Below are 20,241 nucleotides of genomic sequence, written 5' to 3'. Positions count from 1 at the left end.
TGGCCTTAGTGTGTCGATGTTGTGCTCCAAATCAAAATAGAGCAACATGTCTAAATCACATGACTTTTGAAGATTAGAGAAGTGTGTTCGAAGTTTGCCCGCACACATTGATTCCCAAACAAAAATGACGACATATGGATGCACACTGCTATGGGATTGAAATTTAAAATGTGAACAATTCTTCTGTGAGAAATATCACAGTTGACAATACTTCTTGTTATCAATATGACCTACCACTAAATGACAGAGTGCAGAAATCAACATAAAAGGTCAACACTTTCACCACATAATTGACGTTCAAGCAAATGTGACAAGGTTGAACAACATCCCAAGGAAGGGCTTTTGTTATAGCTGCACATGAGTGTATGAAAATTCTGGGCATTGTATTCAAAAAAGGGGGAGGGAGGGGGGGGGGAGGTGGAGCCAGTAGAGCACCTTAAATGTTAAGACCACCACCTTAACTTTTCTCTAATTTTTTATTAGTCCAATCTCGAAACTTTTTGGACTGATGGACTAAGTTAATGAAATGTCATTGAGGTACCTGATTTGAGATTTGTTTAGTCTTGAAAAATAAGTGGACCACCCATTTAAAAAAATACTCAATGAAACACAAAAAAATGCGTTTTAAGAAAATGAATGTTTTGTCAGAAAAGAAGCTTTCGGCCAACAAGGCCTTTGTCAAAACTAGATGTCACACACACACACACACACACACACACACACACACACACACACAACTCTCTCTCTTTCTCTCTCTCTCTCTCTCTCTCTCTCTCTCTCTCTCTCTCTCTCTCGGCAGCTGAAGCCACACTACAAATAGCACCAGCAGCGCAACTGGGTGGCGTAAGGAGGAGGCTGGGGCAGGGAGGAGGAGGGATTGCAGGGTAGGGGTGGGGGAGTGGTTAAGTGCTGCCAGGCAGAGTGCAAGGACGAGGTAGAGAGAGGGCAGGGCAGCTAGGTGCAGTTGAGAGGGTAGGCGTAGGGTGGGGGAAAAGTGGGAGAGGGGAGGGGGAGGGGCCGCTATCGGAAAATAAGTAAAAAAGACTGGGTGCGTTGGTGGAATAGAGGGCTGTGTAGCACTGTAATGGGAATGGGGGAAGGGGAAAGATGAGTGAGGACAATGACTAATGGAGGCTGAGGCCAGGAGGGTTACGGGAATGTAGGATATACTGCAGGGAGAGTTCCCACCTGCACAGTTCAGAAAAGTTGGCCATTCATGCGGACAGACTGTTGGTTGTCATGCTCAGATAGAAAGCAGCGCAGTGGTTGCAGCTTAGCTTGTAGATCACATGACTGGTTTCACAGGTATTCCTGCCTTTGACGGGATAGGTGATGTTTCTGACGAGAGTTGAGTAGGTGGTGGTAGGAGGATGTATGAAACAGGTGTTACATTTAGGTCTATTACTGGGATATGAGCCGTGAGGTAACGGTTTGGGTGCAGGTATTGTGTAGGGATAGAAAAATATATTGTGTATGTTCAGTGGACAGTGGAATACCACTCTCGGAGGGGTGGGGAGGTTAGTGGGCAGGATATTTCTTATCTCATGGCACGCTGACAGGTAGTCGAAACCCTGGCAAAGATGTAATTCAGTTGCTCTAATCCAGGTGGTACTGAGTTACAAGAGGAATGCTCCTCTGTGGCCAGACTGTGACACCTTGGGAGATGGTGGGACACCCTGCTCACTTCCTACTCCCGCCAAGGAGTACCATTGTCCACTACCTCTACAACAACCTCCACCCCCCCCTCCCGTTCCCTCATAACTGACAAACTCTGTCTCGCAGACCTGCTACATTTACCCCACTCTCAAAAACTCCCACTACCACACAGAATCCAAAACCTAAACAGACCCAAAACAAAATCATGAACCTTTCCTCCAAAAGCCTTAGCCCCGCAGTAACATCTGTCCTTTTGAAAGGCATCACCTTTTGCCCCACTCCCAAATTCAGTCATGCTGGGCTGGTTAAAGACCTTCTCTCCTTCTCCTAGTGCATACAGTGGAAACACTTTTTTGCCGACTACATTACCCGTAAGACTCAACCAGAGACCAAAGTTGAACCCTGCCTGAATCAGTTCACTCCTGCATCCAACTGTGATCCACCCCCACTGCCTCCAAATCAGCCCCTGTTAACTTTCCAGAATTTCTTGCCTCACCATCATTCCCCAAACCCCTTAACATGCAAACTAACCTTACATCCACAGAAAGAACTGCAATCCATCTTCTAAAAACTGATCCCGACCTTATAATTCTACTTGCAGACAAAGGCTCCACCACTTTTGTTTTGAACCGCATGGATTACCTGGCAGAAGGACTCTGCCAGCTGTTAGATACATCTACCTACAAACCTTGTCACAGTAATGTCATTCCAGAAATCCAGCATGATCTTCAGTCTCTCCTCAAATCCTTAGGCCCATCCCACACCTCTCCCCAGAGTCCTCTATCTCCTCACACCTACCACTCCCCACACTCTTACCTTTGACATGCTTTGTAAGTTCATATACCCAACCACCCAGGATACCCCATTTTGGTCGGTTACTGTGCCCCCACTGAGAGAATGTCTGCTCTCATAAACCAACATGTCCAGCCTATTACCTGGAACCTACCCTCCTATATAAAAGACACCAACTATTTCCTCCACCAAACTCCACAGTTCCTGTCCCTTTACCACATGGTGCCTTGCTCATCACTATTGAAGCCACCTCCCTTCATTCTAACCTAATGCCCATGACCTTAGCACTATTGGATACTACCTTGCCCAATGCCTGACAGATTCAAAACCACCAACCTTCTTCCTAGTCACCATCATTAACTATATCTACACCCACAATTACTTCTCCTTTGAAGGCATTACCTGCAAACAAATCCAATGTACAGTTAGGGGCACCTGTCTGGCACCATTGTACGCCAGACTATTCATGGGTCATCTAGAGGAAACCTTCCTAAACACCCAGATTCCTAAACCCCTCACCTGGTTCAGATTCATTGATAACTTCTTTGCGATCTGGATCGAGGGTCAGGACACCCCATCCACATTCTTCCAGAACCTCAACTACTTCTCCCCCATTTGCTTCACCTGGTACTGCTCAAGCCAATAAGCCACAATCCTATATGTTGACCTCCACCTCAAAGATGGCTACATCAGTATCTCTGTCCATATCAAATCTACACTGTGTGTCAAAAGTATCCGAACACCTGGCTGAAAATGCTGGAATTCGGTATGGTGATGGCCCACCCTTGGCCTTGATGACAGTTTCCACTCTTGCAGGCATACGTTCAATCAGGTACCGGAAACTTTCTTGGGGAATGGCAGCCCATTCTTCACAGAGTGCTGCACTGAGGAGAGGTATCGATGGCAGTCAGTGAGGTCTGGCATGCAGTCAATGTGCCAAAACATCACAAAGGTGTTCTGTAGGATTCAGTTCACGACTCTGTGCAGGTCAGTCTATTACAGGGATGTCATTGGCGTGTAACCACTTCACCACACACCGTGGATTACGAACAGGTGCTTGATTGTGTTGAAAGATCCAATCGCCATCCCCAAATTGCTCTTCAACAGTGGGAAGCAAGAAGGTGCTTGAAATATCAATGTAGGCCTATGCTGTGATAGTGCCATGCAAAACAAGGGGTGCAACCCCCTCCATGAAAAACACGACCACAACACAACATTGTCTCAGAATTTTACTGTTGGCACTACACACGCTGGTAGATCATGTTCACTGGGCACTCGCCATACCCACAACCTGACATTAGATCGCCATATTGTCTTCTGTGATTTGTCACCCCACACGACATTTCTCCACTGTTCAGTTGTCCAATGTTTATGCTCCTTACATAAAAGCAAGGCATCGTTTGGCATTTACCGGCATGATGAGCTTATGAGCAGCCGCTTGACCATGAAATCCAAGTTTTCTCACCTCCTGCCTAACTGTCATAGTACTTGGGGTGGATCCTGAAGCAGTTTGGAATTCTTGTGTGATTATCTGTATAGATGTCTGCCTATTACACATTTTGACCCTCTTCAACTGTCGGCGGTCTCTGTCGGTCAACAGACAAGGTTGGCCTATACACTTTTGTGCTGTACATGCCCATTCACGTTTTCACTTCGCTATCACATCAGAAACAGTGGATCTAGGCATGTTTAGGAGTGTGGAAATCTCGCGTACAGACCTATGACACAAGTGACACCCAATCATCTGACCACGTTCGAAGTCTGTGAGTTCTGCGGAGTGCCCCATTCTGCTCTCGCACAATATCTATTGACTACTGAGGTCACTGATATGGAGTACCTGGCAGTAGGTGTCAGCATGATGCACCTAATATGAAATCAGTATGTTTTTGGGGGTGTCCGGATACTTTTGATCACATAGTGGACTAACCACCAGCAATACCTCCACTTCAAGAGCTGCCACCCATTTCATATCAAGAAATCCCTTCCATACAATCTAGCCACCCATTGTGATTACATTTGCAGTGATGAGCGGTCCCTCTTTAAGTACACCGAGGGCTTCTCTGAGGCTTTTGCAGACCATAATTATTCCCCCAACCTTGTACAAAAACAAATCTCCTGTGCCTTATTTTTCAATCACTCACCACCTTCCAAAATCCCACTGTTCAACCGCAGAGGAGCATTCCACTCGTAACTTAGTACTACTGAGTACTGGAGCAACTGAAATACATTCTCCACCAGGGTTTCGTCTTGTCATGCCATGAGATGAAAATTGTCCTGCCCACTATCCTTCCCACCCGTCCTACAGTGGTATTCCACCGTCCACTGAACCTACACAATTTCCTCGTCTATGTCTATGCAGCCCCTTACCTCATGGTTCATATAGCTGTAATAGACCTAGATACAAGACCTGTCGCACACATCCCCCCAACACCGCCTACTCCAGTCTGGCCACAAACATCACCTATCTCATCAGAAGCAGAGCTACCTGTGAAACCAGTCATGTTATCTACAAGCTACGCTGCAACCACTGTGCTGCAGTCTATGTGGACATGACAACCAAAAAGCTGTCTGTCCACATGAATGGCCACCGACAAACTGTGGCCAAGAAACAAGGGGACCATTCTGTTGCTGAGCATGCCGCCCAACATGACATTCTTCATTTCAGTGACCGCTTCACAGCCTGCGCCATATGGATCGTTCCCAACAACAGCAGCTTTTCTGAACTGCGCAAGTGGGCACTCTCCCTGGAATATATCCTACATTCCTGTAACTCTCCTGGCCTCAACCTTCATTAGTCATTGTCCTCTCCCATATAGCCCCTTCCCTATTCCTATTCCTGCAATATACAGCCCTCTATTCCACCTACTCGACCAGTCTTTTTACTTCTCTCCTTTTCTGCTAGCCCCCCCCCCCCCCACCCCCACCCCCTGCCCTCTGTCTAGCCTCCTAACTGCACCTAGCTGTCCTACTGTCTCTCCACCTCATCCCTGCCCCTATCCTACTATCCCTTCCCGTACCTGCCCCAGCCTCCTCCTTACACCCACCCATTCGCCACTCTCATCATGCACTGGTGGTGCTGCTCACAGTGTGATTTCAGTTGCCTGAGACTGCAGTCGTGTGTGTGTGTGTGTGTGTGTGTGTGTGTGTGTGTGTGTGTGTGTGTGTCATCTATAGTTGACGAAAGCCTTAATGTCTGAAAGCTTATTTTGTGACAGGCTTTTTATTGTGCCTATCTACCACTCAGCATCTCCACTATATGGTGAGTAGCATGTGTATATTGATTTGATTTGTTCGTACTGAGACAGTTATTAAACATTTAAATGCAAAGTATGATTTACAGCAAAATATGCAGTTTCAAAAATTGAATTAATTAAGTTTTCTGTAAAAATTGTTCTGCAGTATTTCAGAATATGAACAGTGTTTTAGAGCATTAACAATGTTTAAAAATGAAGGGGGGACCAGTGGCTAATTCCGGCATTTAAATATGTAATCATTGATGTTTAATCGTATATTTATTACCATATTTCAGCAGTAGTGTATTTGTAGCATTTTTGTTAAGATAAAACAATCTGTTATTGCATTTTGGCATTATAGTTTTATATTATTGTCAGTAATAATGGGAAGTTATGTACACCATTTAAATATTCCCCAAGTGTGTACGTTGGTGTCAGTAGCAAACGTGCTTCCAGTACTAAGTATTGAAATTTATTGATGACCCTGCCTTCAGATTTATACTTGATTGTGATTATATGTGATGTTTGGTGGAGATGCTGGGTACTTCAAAACATCTGCATCACCATGGCTCTAATTCATCAGTGTAAGAATTTCCTGTATGAACAGGAACCAGAACCCAAGCATTACACTGTTCCTAAGATCCATATAGTCAGGAGACATTTGGATTCCAAAACATCAGTAAATCAGCTGCACATCAGGCATCAATTAGTATTTTCCAGATAAGCTGGTCAGGACCTAATAAAATGGCTGTGAGCAGAGGTGGAATGATATCGTGTTGGAAGATACTATCATTTCTGGAAGAAATGTGTATTTTTATGTGAATGGCACAACCCAACAGTGGTTTGAGTACAAAGAAGAGAAGCTCAATAACTGGGACAAATTCCAGGCTGAACTGAAGAAAACATTTGGGGACAATTGCAAGTTCACTTACTGGTAGAACAATTGAAGAACAGGGCCAGGCATCTTGGATAAATGACACATTTGAACATACAGAATGTTTTGGCTGTGTGCCACATTATGAATCTTAACATGACAGAAGCCAAAAAATCTCACATTTGATGAAAGGAGTCGTACAGGACATGTACTAAGTTCTTCTGCTAAAAGGTGTCACAACAGAGGAATTCTTCAAGTGGTGCCATCAAATTGAGGAAATTAACAGAAAAAAAAAGAGTCGAATGAAAGATATATGACCGACTGCCAAATGTGATCCCTATGGCAGTTGTGGAAGACCACCACACGCTCACCTCTCTCGTACGCCAGGTAGTTTGGTTGGGTTGTTTTGTGGGAGGAGACAGACAGCGAGGTCATCGGTCTCATTGGATTAGGGAAGGAAGTTGGCCATGCCCTTTCAAAGGAACCATCCCGGCGTTTCCTGGAACGATTTAGGGAAATCACAGAAAACTTAAATCAGGATGGCCGGACACGGGATTGAACCATTGTCCTCCCGAATGCGAGTCCAGGGTGCTAACCACTGCGCCACCTCGCTCGGTTGCCAGTTAGTAAGAGAAGAGATACAGAACTTTATGGCAGCCACAGATGTACTGAGTATACAAAAGATAGCATCCTTCATTGTTGACCCAGTATGTCAGGAGGTAATACAAATGTTGAAGAAGAGGTGTATTGATCTTTAGTACAAGTCTCCACCACCAACTGAACATGTCAAGAACAATGGACTCAACTGACTTATACCACCGCCATCAAATGACAACTCAGCACCTGTCCAATGTGGGTGCAACCAACTCCTATGCCAAGTAGATGCCTCAGAGAAGGACGGACCTTGGGAGGACAATTTGTTGTTGTGTTTCCATTGTGGATGCCGTGGGCATGTTGTATGCTAGTGCAGAGAAAGATGAATATTTGATGGCTATTGTGCTGCAAGACTTCAACCATAACAACGGTACTGTTCATGCCAGTCAGCTGCTGACAATTGTAGGCAACCTGTGGGCTGAAGCTGATTGCCGCACTCTAGACAGGGTTGCTCCCCAACACACCGTACGCAGTACTTATCGCCTTACAGAGGCACAAGTCAGTCACCTAGCCACAAGCTTCAGGAAAATGAAGTGAGGTGACCATCCATTGAGGTAAGGCCTCCACAGAAGCAAATATTGCATGTATGTGTCAGCCATCAAGATGTCAGGAAATCCCATTGACATCATCGTCGTTGGCCAACCTGTCCAGTGCTAGTCAACTCGAGGACTTGCTACTCTATACTGTTGGTTGTTTATTGTCGTCAATTTAAAAAGATTATGTTTTGCAATATGAAAGTGATTTGCTGAAGGTCACAAATGGGAAATATCTCTAGCAAACAGAAACATGTATTACAAGACTATCTATCAATGGCAGAACTCTGCCATTTGAATTTGCCGTTTTAACAGAATGCAGTCATAACATTATTCTCGGATGTGACTTCTTGCAGGCATCACAAGCAGTTTTAGATTGTGGAAGGTGAGAACTCTGGACAATTGAAACTATTCCAGCAAGCACACATAACAAAGTTTGCTGTAGGGAATTGTTGCCATTGAAACATTGCTATCCCACCATCACCAATGAGACAAGTTCTAGTTGTCAGTCAAGAAGCTCAATTGAGCTGTCAAAATTTTATCAACTGCTAAAAGTTGCTCATGCTTGCAAAAGGAACCTACACACCAGTGACAATCATAAAGGGTGCAGTTCGTAATGGAGAACTTTGGATCATTAATCATCACAAGGAGCTATAGCTCCTCCCTAAAGGTAAGTGTGTAGGGGCAACTTAGTATTATTGTGGAAGAATTGTGCTCTGCTATCACTATAGAAAATACAAGGGAAGAAGCTACTATCTAGCTGCCAATGTGATCTGACCTGACCAAAGAACAATGTTGGCGAGTGATAGCCATTCTACATCAGTTTGTGGATGCCTTCAAATCAGGACTGGCAAAAGGACAGAGTGAAAGGTGCATTGTAAAACACAGTATCAACAGTGGTGATCATCCACCAATTAGCTAGGGCTCATATAGGATGTTGCTGGCTGAACAACAGATGATCTGTTCAGAAATGGAGAATATGGTGCAAGATGACACCATTGAACCATTAGAGAGCCTTTTCTCCTCTACTGTGGTCCTTGCGAAGATGGAGGTTGGCACATGGTGTTTCTGCGTGAGGTGCTGACGACTCAAAAAAATAATGTAGAAAGATGTCTATCCATTAATTTGCATGGACGACACCCAAGATTGCTTGAAAGGAGCAGAGTATTTCTCAACTACGGACAGGCTATTGGTATATCAAGGTTGATGAAGCTGATTGGGAAAAGACTGCCTCCATAACTCCTGATGGCCTGTGTGTGTTTAAAGTTATGCGTTTTGAGCTGTGAAATGCTCCAACCACCTTCAAACATATGATTGACAATCTGCTTTGACACCTTAAACGAATGACGTCTTTGATGGCTGGATGACATTTTTATTTTTTAAAAGACATTTGAAGAACATCTAATCTGCCTGACAAATGTGTTGAAGTGTGTTCAAACTGGAGGTTTCTTCTTGAATCCAGAACAAGACTTTTTTGTCACCCAAGAATTAAAATCTTTTGAATCATGGTGAATGGTGATGGAGTTGATCCAAATCCAGAGAAAATAAGAGCAACCACAGATTTCCCGACCCCTTGGCACATCCCTGATGTGAGAGGTTTTCTCGGGATGTGTTCATACTAACAGCGATTAATAAAGGACTTTTGTACCAAGACGTGTCCCTTGCAATAACTATTGCAGGGAGATATCAAATTTTCCCGGAACAAGGTGCAAGAAAGATCTTTCACTGTCCTTAAGCAGATGCTGACCTCTCTGGTTCTAGCATTGTATGATGAGAATGCTGACATGGAATTTCACATTGATGCTAACAATTTTGGATAAGGGCGGTTCCAATACAAGTTTAGGAAGGTGCTGAAAAGATGTCAGGTTACTCTGATGACAGAGTGCCTTGCAGTTGTTTTGGTCACCAACCAGTTCTGGCTGTATTTATTTGTCAAACCATTTACGGGTGGTGATAGACCATCATGCCCTCTGCTGTTTGACTAGCCTCAAGAATCCGAGAGAACTGAGGCTTTAAGAGTGTGACAACAGTTGTGTACAATAGTGGATCAAAACCCAAGGACACAGACTGCCTTTCAGGGAGACCCTTGGAGAACACAACAGCAAGCCTGAAATCTCATTGATTGCTGCACTGAATGACATTACTGCTGAACACAGGGTAAATCCAACACTGCTGAAAACCATAGAAGCCTTGGAGGAGGAGGAACAGACCAAAGGAGCATTCCAATTAATTAACAGAGCATTGTATAAGAGGAACTATGATCCATTGGGGCAGAAATAGTTGCTCATCATCTCAGCTTACCTGTGGCCAGCTATCCTTAAGTTTTCACTGGTGCTCCAACATCTGGTCACCTGGGATTCGGGAAGACTCTAGAGAGAATCATACAATGGATATTTGACCAGTTCCCTACTGTTAAGACACATGTGAGCCACTGTAAGGAATACTGATGACAGAAGCACAAGGTGCAGTTACCTCTGGGACATCTATTGCCAGTCCTGCCTGCAACAGTGCCAAACACTGATTTGAATTCTACCTTTTGGAGAGGTTCCCGAAGTCAGCAAACAAGATTCAATGGATAGCACTCTACACTGACTAGCTCTGCAATTATGCTGTCATCGAGTCAGTACTAACTGCAGAAGCTCCAGAAAATGCAGAGTTTCTTGTGGAAGACATCATTTTGAAGCCCAGAGCACCCAGTGTGATGATCTCTGATTATTGAAAAGTTTTCAATTGTGGATGGTACTGAAGATAATTTTAGATTCTGATATCGCCACAGGATGACAACTTCCTGTCATCTACAGATGAATGGTCTCACAGAACACTTTAATAAGACATTGCTCTTGATGCACAGGTAGATACTCAGGATGACTCTGTGAAACGCCTCATCACCAGGACCGAAGAAGTAAGGAAGCTGGCTTACATTCAGATCGTGGATGCACAGGAGAAAGACTGAGAGTGCTAAAATGCCAAGTGACCGGTGAGACTTGGTATGTATTTTTACACCTGTGCAGGAAGTGTGACTACCAGAAATGTTACTGAAGTACAGCTTTGTGTCGTATTGTTTCCTTTGTTGATTGTCAGACATCACTTAAGATGTTGAGAGTTATGATACTTTATCAAGGAGACAGAAGTACCGAAATGTCACCCCCATTGTCTGTAAGGAGCCCTACTATGGTCCAGAGATACAGATTGATGATGAGAGGTTAAATGAAACAGAAGACCCACTTGACAGTCCCAAAGCTTTGGTGGGAGGAGCTTCCTTCCACTATCATCATATTGAAGAGGTTATAACAACACGGCCAGAGTGTGAAGATCTGCCAGTGCCGCTATACGCAAGACCATTGATGGGAGCTAGATCGAGGGTGTTGCAGCTGGCATCAGTGACAACTTCTGGAACAGCAGGTCACTTTATCTCCAGGAGTCAGAACAATTGTCTGAGCTGTGGTGCATTAAGTGTGGTGTAGTGGCTAGCATCACTAGCCGGCATTCTGTGACTCGCTAGTTGAGACCTGGCCACCAACAATTGCTTTTTATTTAGAATTTGTTGTTTCTGGAAAGTTCATGAAATATTATACATTTGCCATGTTTGTATAGTCTGTAATATTAGATGTCTGTATAAATAATAGCATTCTGGAACATTCCATGTTTGTATGAATAACTACACTTTCCATAAAGGTCAATTCTGTTCTTTGCAGTACTAAGTGTTGATGACCCTGCCTTTGGATTTGGGCTTGCTTGTGATTTAGACATAATAATATTCCAATGTTACTTGTCATTTTGACTGTTTTTGCCTTCAGGCACATTGAAGCTTGCTTTTCAGCTTACAGTGATGCAGACATTGCTTATGCAGGGACTTATCATAAATAAGGCTTTGTTCTCCTACCCATGACATTAGATATTTGTGGCCCAAAGCACACCCCTGTGCTTTCACTAATCAGTTCAGCCAATCTTCCGTATCTATACCTTTTGAGGTGTAGGCCCCTGCCTCGTGAAACTCAATTTGTATCAGTATGACATGTTCAGAGTTAGCTGTGACATTGCCATCCACAGGCTTGAATTATCTGCATCACAGTACCATAAATATATTGTTGATGATAAGTCCACAACACCTCAACGAAATGCAAGCTTGTGCTAGAGGGCAAGAAACCTATTGCATCCTACTCACCACCTGTCATAGGTCCAGATCCCTTTAAGATTGTTTCCTGCCTATTCCAGTCTAATATGTTTCGGTATCAGTTATACAGTGTAAAACTAAACAGATATTTATTCATCCAATTTCATCCTATCAGTTTTATTATTTTATTTTGCTATTTCCATTCATATATTTGAAAATTTTTAAATAGCACCCTTAAGAAATCTGGCCTCCCTCCAACAAATACATTTCACATTCTGAAATATGTCTTTAAGTTTATAAAAGAATTAAAAGGTCTAAAGCTGAGTAGTAAGAGTCAAGAACTGTACAAAACCAAGGAACAGTCCATAAGAAGGACCCTACTGATATCCTATTCAGGAGAAAAGCAAATAAATTAAATGCATTGATCACTTTCGGAAAGAAATAAGGAAGTTAAAACAGGAAAAAAAGAAGCACTAAAGTAATGCATACAATGGAAGCTAGATGCTGTTTACATTAACCAGAGAAGCATGTAGAGGAGATAAGTGTTGTAGGACCTGCTCAGAATAGCTGTTGATGCTGGTAATGCTGGGCATTGATGATTAACACAGCTAGGATGTGATTAAGGCACAATGTTTGTTGTTATTTAAGGGTCCACTTTTTTATTCAAAAGTTTTCTAGTGTGTACTAGTTTTATCTCAGTAATAAACTAGTTAGAGTCCATTTTTGCATTGTTTTAGTAAATGTAGTTCTTTTCTTATTTCAAATTATTAAACATTTTTTCTATTTAGAGGCAACATCTGACAGTAACATAACAGCTCGACCTTCGAAGATTGTTGCCGGACATGAACCTACAAAGACAAATGAACTATTGCAAGGCATTGCAAAGGCATTGGATAAAAAGGTATCAATCTTTCTTTTCTTTCTTTCTTTCTCTTTTAGAATTCAGAATTTCTCCTTTTGCTTTGTTACCCTCACTTTCAGTTTCTGCACTACCCCTGAGTGTCTGGAAACATAATTTGGTGCCACTAATAGACTTTATATACGACCAGAATTTCTTTGGGTTTTGTGAGAGATCTTTTGATAAGATTCTGCTGTGGTAGTCATTGAATGCTTCCTGCATTTCCCATTTGACAGCCAAATGTGTTTCTTTCAGCACCTGTCTAGTGTAGCCCTGTGCTTTATTTTAGATCTAGTGTGTGATAATCACAGCTAAAATCACTAAAATTGATCAAGGCCCCAGGGTGGATTCACTAAAAGATTCTATACAGAATTTTCTTCCGAGTTAGGCACAAGAAGAGTAGCAGCAGTGGCCCACAGAACTACCATCCAGTATCCTTGACACCCATCAGCTGTAGAATCTTGCAGGGAGAGGTCCACAATGGTGGCATCAAGCTTTTGAAACCGTTTGTACGTTTATTTAAGTTGTGGGTCCAGGTATCTCACTCTGTAGCCATTTATCCAGGTGGGTCCTCATTAAGGAGTGACCAACAAAAATAAAATAAAATAATAAAATAAAATAAAAATTCGTACTTTTGCTTGAAAATTGATATCTGTAGCTATTGTTTAGCATAGGAACCTGACATTCAGAAGGCTGTTGGTTTGAATCTCACCAGGTATGTCACAATTTTCTCTTTTTAATTAATTGTTGAAATGACTTTGGTCATAACTTCAATTCAATAAATTAGTTAAGATTTATTTATTTTAATTTCTGGCCCATTGTCACGCCATTTTAATCAATGTATTAACTTTTACATTTACTCTTTTTTCTTCTTCCTGTGTTTCATGTTTAATCTTTGTGCATGTGATTTCCATTTATTTTTTTTTTTTTTTTTTTTTTTTTTTTTTTTTTTTTTTTTTTTTTTTTTTTTTTATCCGCTTGATCATCTTATATTTTCATCCATGTTATGGCACTCATTAATGCTTTTCCATATTTTGTGTATTTGGTTATAAGCTCTTCATTCATTTAAATCTTCATCTCTATTTTGTTGTCCATAGTGCAATGGGAATTTGTGTTTTAAATGTTTATGTGATGTTTACCATCCAAAAAATGTACATCTTGCGTGTAATGAAAAATACATTTATGATACCATTACACAGCCAGTATATACAGATTATCTTATCTTTTAATGATATGAATATAATAGAAGGAAACATTCCACGTGGGGAAAAACAAAATATATCTAAACACAAAGATGATGTGACTTACCAAACGAAAGCGCTGGCACGTCGATAGACACACAAACAAACACAAACATACACACAAAATTCTAGCTTTCGCAACCAACGGTTGCCTCGTCAGGAAAGAGGGAAGGAGAGGGAAAGACGAAAGGATTTGGGTTTTAAGGGAGAGGGTAAGGAGTCATTCCAATCCCGGGAGCGGAAAGACTTATCTTAGGAGGAAAAAAGGACGGGTATACACTCGCGCACACACACACACATATCTATCCACACATATACAGACACAAGCAGACATATACAGCAGACACAAGCAGACATGTCTGCTTGTGTCTGTATATGTGTGGATAGATATGTGTGTGTGTGCGAGTGTATACCCGTCCTTGTTTCCTCCTAAGGTAAGTCTTTCCGCTCCCGGGATTGGAATGACTCCTTACCCTCTCCCTTAAAACCCAAATCCTTTCGTCTTTCCCTCTCCTTCCCTCTTTCCTGACGAGGCAACCGTTGGTTGTGAAAGCTAGAATTTTGTGTGTATGTTTGTGTTTGTTTGTGTGTCTATCGACGTGCCAGCGCTTTTGTTTGCTAAGTCACATCATCTTTGTGTTTAGATATACAGGGTGATTCAAAAAGAATACCACAACTTTAGGAATTTAAAACTCTGCAATGACAAAAGGCAGAGCTAAGCACTATCTGTCGGCAAATTAAGGGAGCTATAAAGTTTCATTTAGTTGTACATTTGTTCGCCATTTCAGCTAATAAAGTTTTTGGTCCCTTTTTCTTCGAAGGTGCTACTGTAACTGGACTACAGTATCTGGAGATGTTAGAGAATTGGCTGTTCCCTGAGCTCGAACAAGAAGCACAACAATTCATATTTCAGCAGGATGGAGCGCCACCACATTGGCACTTATCTGTCCGTAACTACCTGAACGTCAACTACCCGAGGCGATGGATCGGCCGCCAGGCAGTCCGTGACAGAGCACGTCATCACTGGCCTCCAAGAAGCCCTGATCTTACCCCCTGCGATTTTTTCTTATGGGGGTATGTTAAGGATATGGTGTTTCAGCCACCTCTCCCAGCCACCATTGATGATTTGAAACGAGAAATAACAGCAGCTATCCAAACTGTTACGCCTGATATGCTACAGAGAGTGTGGAACGAGTTGGAGTATCGGGTTGATATTGCTTGTGTGTCTGGAGGGGGCCATATTGAACAGCTCTGAACTTGTTTTTGAGTGAAAAAAACCTTTTTAAATTCTCTTTGTAATGATGTATAACAGAAGGTTATATTATGTTTCTTTCATTAAATACACATTTTTAAAGTTGTGGTATTCTTTTTGAATCGCCCTGTATTTTATTTTATCTTTTGTTTTTTAACTACTAGATTGGCATTTATAAACATTTAAATATTGTGATACATGAATAAAGATGATTAAAATCATATGAACAAAGATTCAGAATGATAGGAAGAAAAAATAAGGGCAAATGAAAAAGTTAATATGATGATTAACATTACATAACAAAGGACTAGATATTTCATGAATTACACTTACACCAATTAACTGAATAAAAATAATGATCAAAGTCCTTACAATAACTTTAAAAATAAAAAAATAAAAATTAAGCACATGACCAGACTTGAATCCACAAATTCTGCACATCAGGCTTCTACATCAACCAGTTTGCTACTGTTCTGCTATATGTACTACTGTCATTTTTAGAGCTCTAGAACATCACACAAAATTACTTTTTGTCAATGATTCGCAAATGAGAGTCTACTACAGTCATTGGCTGCTGGGTGAGACATCTGGGACTCTTACATACATCACCATATAGAGGGTTTTGAAAAGTCAGTCCACCCTTGGGAACCTCTCCTTGTCAGAAAATATCTGACCTCAAATGTAATGACATATCTCAAGCAGAATGACTTTATCCATATCAGCTAGCCTACAAAAAATCTAACTTGCATTTCGCTCATGGGACATCCAGAAGGATTTTGATCAAGACAGTTTGCTTACTTATGAAAATTTGATTGCAGGAGGAAAAAATGAGATTTATGAAATAATTGAGTGTTTCTTGCTAGAGTAGACACATGTTATCATGGATAGAGAATCATTGATGGACGTGGAAGTAAGTTCATGCATGTCTCAGGGAAGTGTGTTGAAACCCTTGTGGAATGTTGCATGGCTTATTTTTGTAGTAGGGTTGATAGGAAAGGGTTGTTGGAACAGTCCAGTAGTCGATCTGCAGCTCTCATATTTTACTGGAGTTTCCAATTCTCTTATGTTTTCTGCTGGTCGCCGTACAATATCAATGCTGCGAGGATCCTGCTATGTGGTGTCTTTGAACCATGAGGTAGCTTCTCCCCCATGGACTTTGATCTGCAGCATCAATGATGGTGAAAAAGACTTTTTCTTTTTTCTAGTCAAATAACATGCCCAAAGAAGTTGAATTCAATGTACACTGTGTGATCAAAAGTATCCAGACACCCTCAGAAACATATGTTTTTCATATTAGGTACATTGTGCTGCCACTGACTGCCAGGTACTGCATATCAGCAACCTCAGTAGTCACTAGACATAATGAGAGAGCAGAATGGGGCACTCTGCGGAACTCACGGACTTCGAATGTGGTCAGATGTCACTTGTGTCATATGTCTTTATGTGAGATTTCCACACTCCTAAACATACCTATATCGACTGTTTCTGATGTGATAGTGAAGTGGAAACATGGAGGGACACGTACAGCACAAAAGTGTACAGGTTGAGCTTGTCTGTTGACTGACAGAAACCGCCGACAGTTGACGAGGGTTGTAATTTGTAATAGGCAGACATTTATCCAGACCATCACACAGGAATTCCAAACTGCCTCAGGATTCACTGCAAGTACTATGACATTTAGATGAGAGGTGAGAAAACTTGGATTTCATGGTCGAGCAGCTGCTCATAAGCCACACATCACGCTGGTAAATCCCAAACGATGCCTCGCTTGGTGTAAGGAATGTAAACATTGGACAATTGAACAGTGGAAAAATGTTGTGTGGAGTGACGAATCACGATATGCAAGTGATGATCTGATGGTAAGGTGTGGGTAAGGCAAATGCCCAGTGAATGGCATCTGCCAGCATGTGTAGTGCCAACAGTAAAATTTGGTGGTGGTGGTGTTGTGATGTGGTCACGTTTTTCATGGACGGTGCTTCCACCCCTTGTTGTTTTGCATGGCACTATCACAGCACAGGCCTACATTGATGTTTGAAGCACCTTCTTGCTTCCCACTGCTGAAGAGCAATTCAGGAATGGCAGTTGCATCTTTTAACATGATCGAGCACTTGTTCATAATGCATGGTTTGTGGCGGAGTGGTTACATGACAGTAACATCCCTGTAATGGGCTGGCCTGCACAGAGTCTTGAACTGAATCCTATAGAACACCAACTTCGTGCCAGCACTCAGCGACCAACGTTCATACCTCCTCTCAGCGCAGCACTCTGTGAAGAATGGGCTGCCATTCCCCAGGAAACCTTCCATCACCTGATTGAACATATACCTGTGAGAGTGGAAGCTGTCATTCAGGCTGAGGGTGGGCCAACGCCATACTGAATTTCAGCATTACCGATGGAGGGTCCCACATACTTGTGAGTCATTTTCAGCCAGGTGTCCAGATACTTTTGATTACATAGTTATTTCCTATAACATACCATCCTAATCTCTTCTAATTGTTAGGCTACATAGGCGAAAAATTTTGGCTGGATATTTTCACGAGTGCGTCTCACAAGAGACTCTGAACAAATTTTTACAATAAAATCTAAACATCAGTTGTCTTTTCGGTGATGATTTGTTTAAAGTCATGGAGGTCACATGTGCTCCATGCCCTTCACTCATGGCCTCATAGAGTATACAACTCCACCCAGCAGGTAGAAGCAACTGTCTGTGTCCCTCTTTGCTGATAACACGGGATTGGCACAACTCGGATCTGCTCAAGGCATCAAAAACCTCCTGAAAGTGGGGTGCTTCCTACTTACTAACTACCTTAACCTGGAAACATCTTTCACTGGCCACTAAAGATCAATGAAGTGAAACATCTCATTCTACCTGAGACGAGATTTTGTGCTCATAAACTTAGTTCTACAAGGTTTACTGTATTGAAAATAAACATCATTTTTTAGTTATGCAATGTTATTACTTTACAAAATACTTCTGCTGTTTGCACTTCATGTCCCTCTGGGGCTACTAAAGTTTCATTCAGTTCAGTTCATATTTCACCACTACTTCATGTCATATGTTTACCAAACACAAAATCTATTTACAGTCCAGGCCCATATGGTATTCGCATATAGTTTCTTTCATTGCAGTCTTTGCCTATCATGGGGATGATTTAAACTTCACTCCTTAATTCAGACATTTTAATTTTGAGTTTATACTTCAGTATTCTCCTTCTGTTCCTATTATCTGGATTACATGATCTCGTCTTCATTTAGCTTTGGGTATTCCTATAAGCATAAACGTTTTTGTAGGTTTCTCGAGATATCACACATAACCAATTATCTTGTTTTATTTTCTGCATGTAGATGACTTGGTTTACTATCATTGTCTCCTCACTTCTGGTCTTGGTGAAGGTATCTGTGTTATGTGTATTTGCAAATTAAACTATTTCACTTAATTCATTTAGCTATGGAGATACTTCTGACATTGGAACCAACCGTCCATTTACCCATTTCCAATCTCAGATACTTGCATCCTTAAACCGTGGTGGAAGCATACTCAAAATTTATGACACCTAATTAGCCAGATCCAGACCACATTATTCTAGTCTGGAGAATGCTTCTTTAATGTGAACATAATTCCTGTGCACATTTACACATTATTCTCTGAGCAGATACTTTTCAGTTACATTTCCAGCTGAGACGCCAGTGTCCCTTAACAACTCTCCCTTCATGAAAGTGGTAAAGGTCCATCCTTTCAAGAATCCACCCAACCTAAGGTGTAAGTTATCCCTTCCACAGGTCAGCTTACTCTTTATCCTCCTAACATGTTGCCTTCCGGTACACTGCAACATGGTTTTTTAAAATTCCTGTATGAAGTATCTTACCTTGCTTATAGTCTCATCAGTAGAAGGAATTACGTCTTCTATGTTTGACTCTGGTGATCATTACCTTGTGTATACTCCCACCTTCCTCGGGTCTTAAATTAGTATCTACACCTATTTAACAGTTCTGTGCCGATATTACACCTAAATTGTGTATATTAATCATTTTCATATATTTCAGCTTTATTCTACCTGCTCTGCTTTGTTATAAGTATGTTTAGCTTATTCTGTGATCAATGTATTGAATTTCTTTTTTATCCTCTCCCTATTCTTAATATACTATAAATTGTTGGCCATCTTATAGGTACCTATCAAGATGAATACTAAGTGGTACCTATAAGTGTCTCCTAATCCTTATAATATTTATACTACAAAGTATATTTACTTGATTACTCATCAGTTTTCATGTATCTTAATTTTTAACCTCATACTCTAATAAATATAGTTGAATTTTTCATATTAGTGATTTTATTTCCACATTAGAATACTCTCTCTATGACAGGAGCATTCTGTTTTATTGATTCTGTTTCTCAGACACCAAATTAATTGATATGCACATGTTCATCTGTCACCTTCTCAGCCAACATGCTATACATGCTAAGAGGTGCTTAGCACTCTTCTTCTCATGCATTTAAAAGATAACTGATTATCATACCTATACATTCAAAATATTGCACATAAGTACCAAAATAATACAATATTCATACAAAATATACAAAAGATAGATTCAAAATGAGTCATATGTTTTTACTATTATAAATGCCAGTCACTTCTAGACACCGTATCAGTATTTGAGTAACTATGTGTACTCTCATATACTACATGTATATTCATATGATACGTGCTGTTCCATATACGTAATTCTAGAATAGGATAGTGAGAGAGAAATTTTTTCAAAAGATTATAGGACAAAAAAAGAGTGAAGAAATTGTTCCACAGAAAACAGAAACATAAATGACAGAACAGTTAACTTGGAATCTGATAGATGTCACTCTGCCGAACTTTCTCAGGATGCAGGTTCCCCTGAACACTTAAATTGTACCATAATGAAATGTTTTCATTTAAGTGCCAAATCAGGAAGGAAGTTAATTCTTTTTGCTGTAGGTCTGTGATACGGGATTGAAAAGAGCA

General features: G+C 41.3%; 1 protein-coding gene across 6 annotated transcripts in view; it reads left to right on the top strand.

Annotated features, from left to right (window-relative positions):
- LOC124619817 (TRAF3-interacting protein 1) overlaps positions 1-20,241 on the top strand; it is a 244,350-nt gene that overhangs the window by 72,883 nt on the left and 151,226 nt on the right. For all 6 annotated transcript variants that reach the window (XM_047146416.1, XM_047146417.1, XM_047146414.1 and 3 more), the window contains one exon: positions 12,645-12,757. In XM_047146416.1, the coding sequence (XP_047002372.1) occupies positions 12,645-12,757 (113 nt within the window). The remainder of the gene's footprint in view (positions 1-12,644; positions 12,758-20,241) is intronic.

This window comes from Schistocerca americana, chromosome 6 (genome assembly GCF_021461395.2).
Source record: "Schistocerca americana isolate TAMUIC-IGC-003095 chromosome 6, iqSchAmer2.1, whole genome shotgun sequence".
In the NCBI taxonomy this organism is placed as follows: domain Eukaryota; kingdom Metazoa; phylum Arthropoda; class Insecta; order Orthoptera; family Acrididae; genus Schistocerca; species Schistocerca americana.
This window is presented reverse-complemented; position numbering and strand designations above follow the sequence as displayed.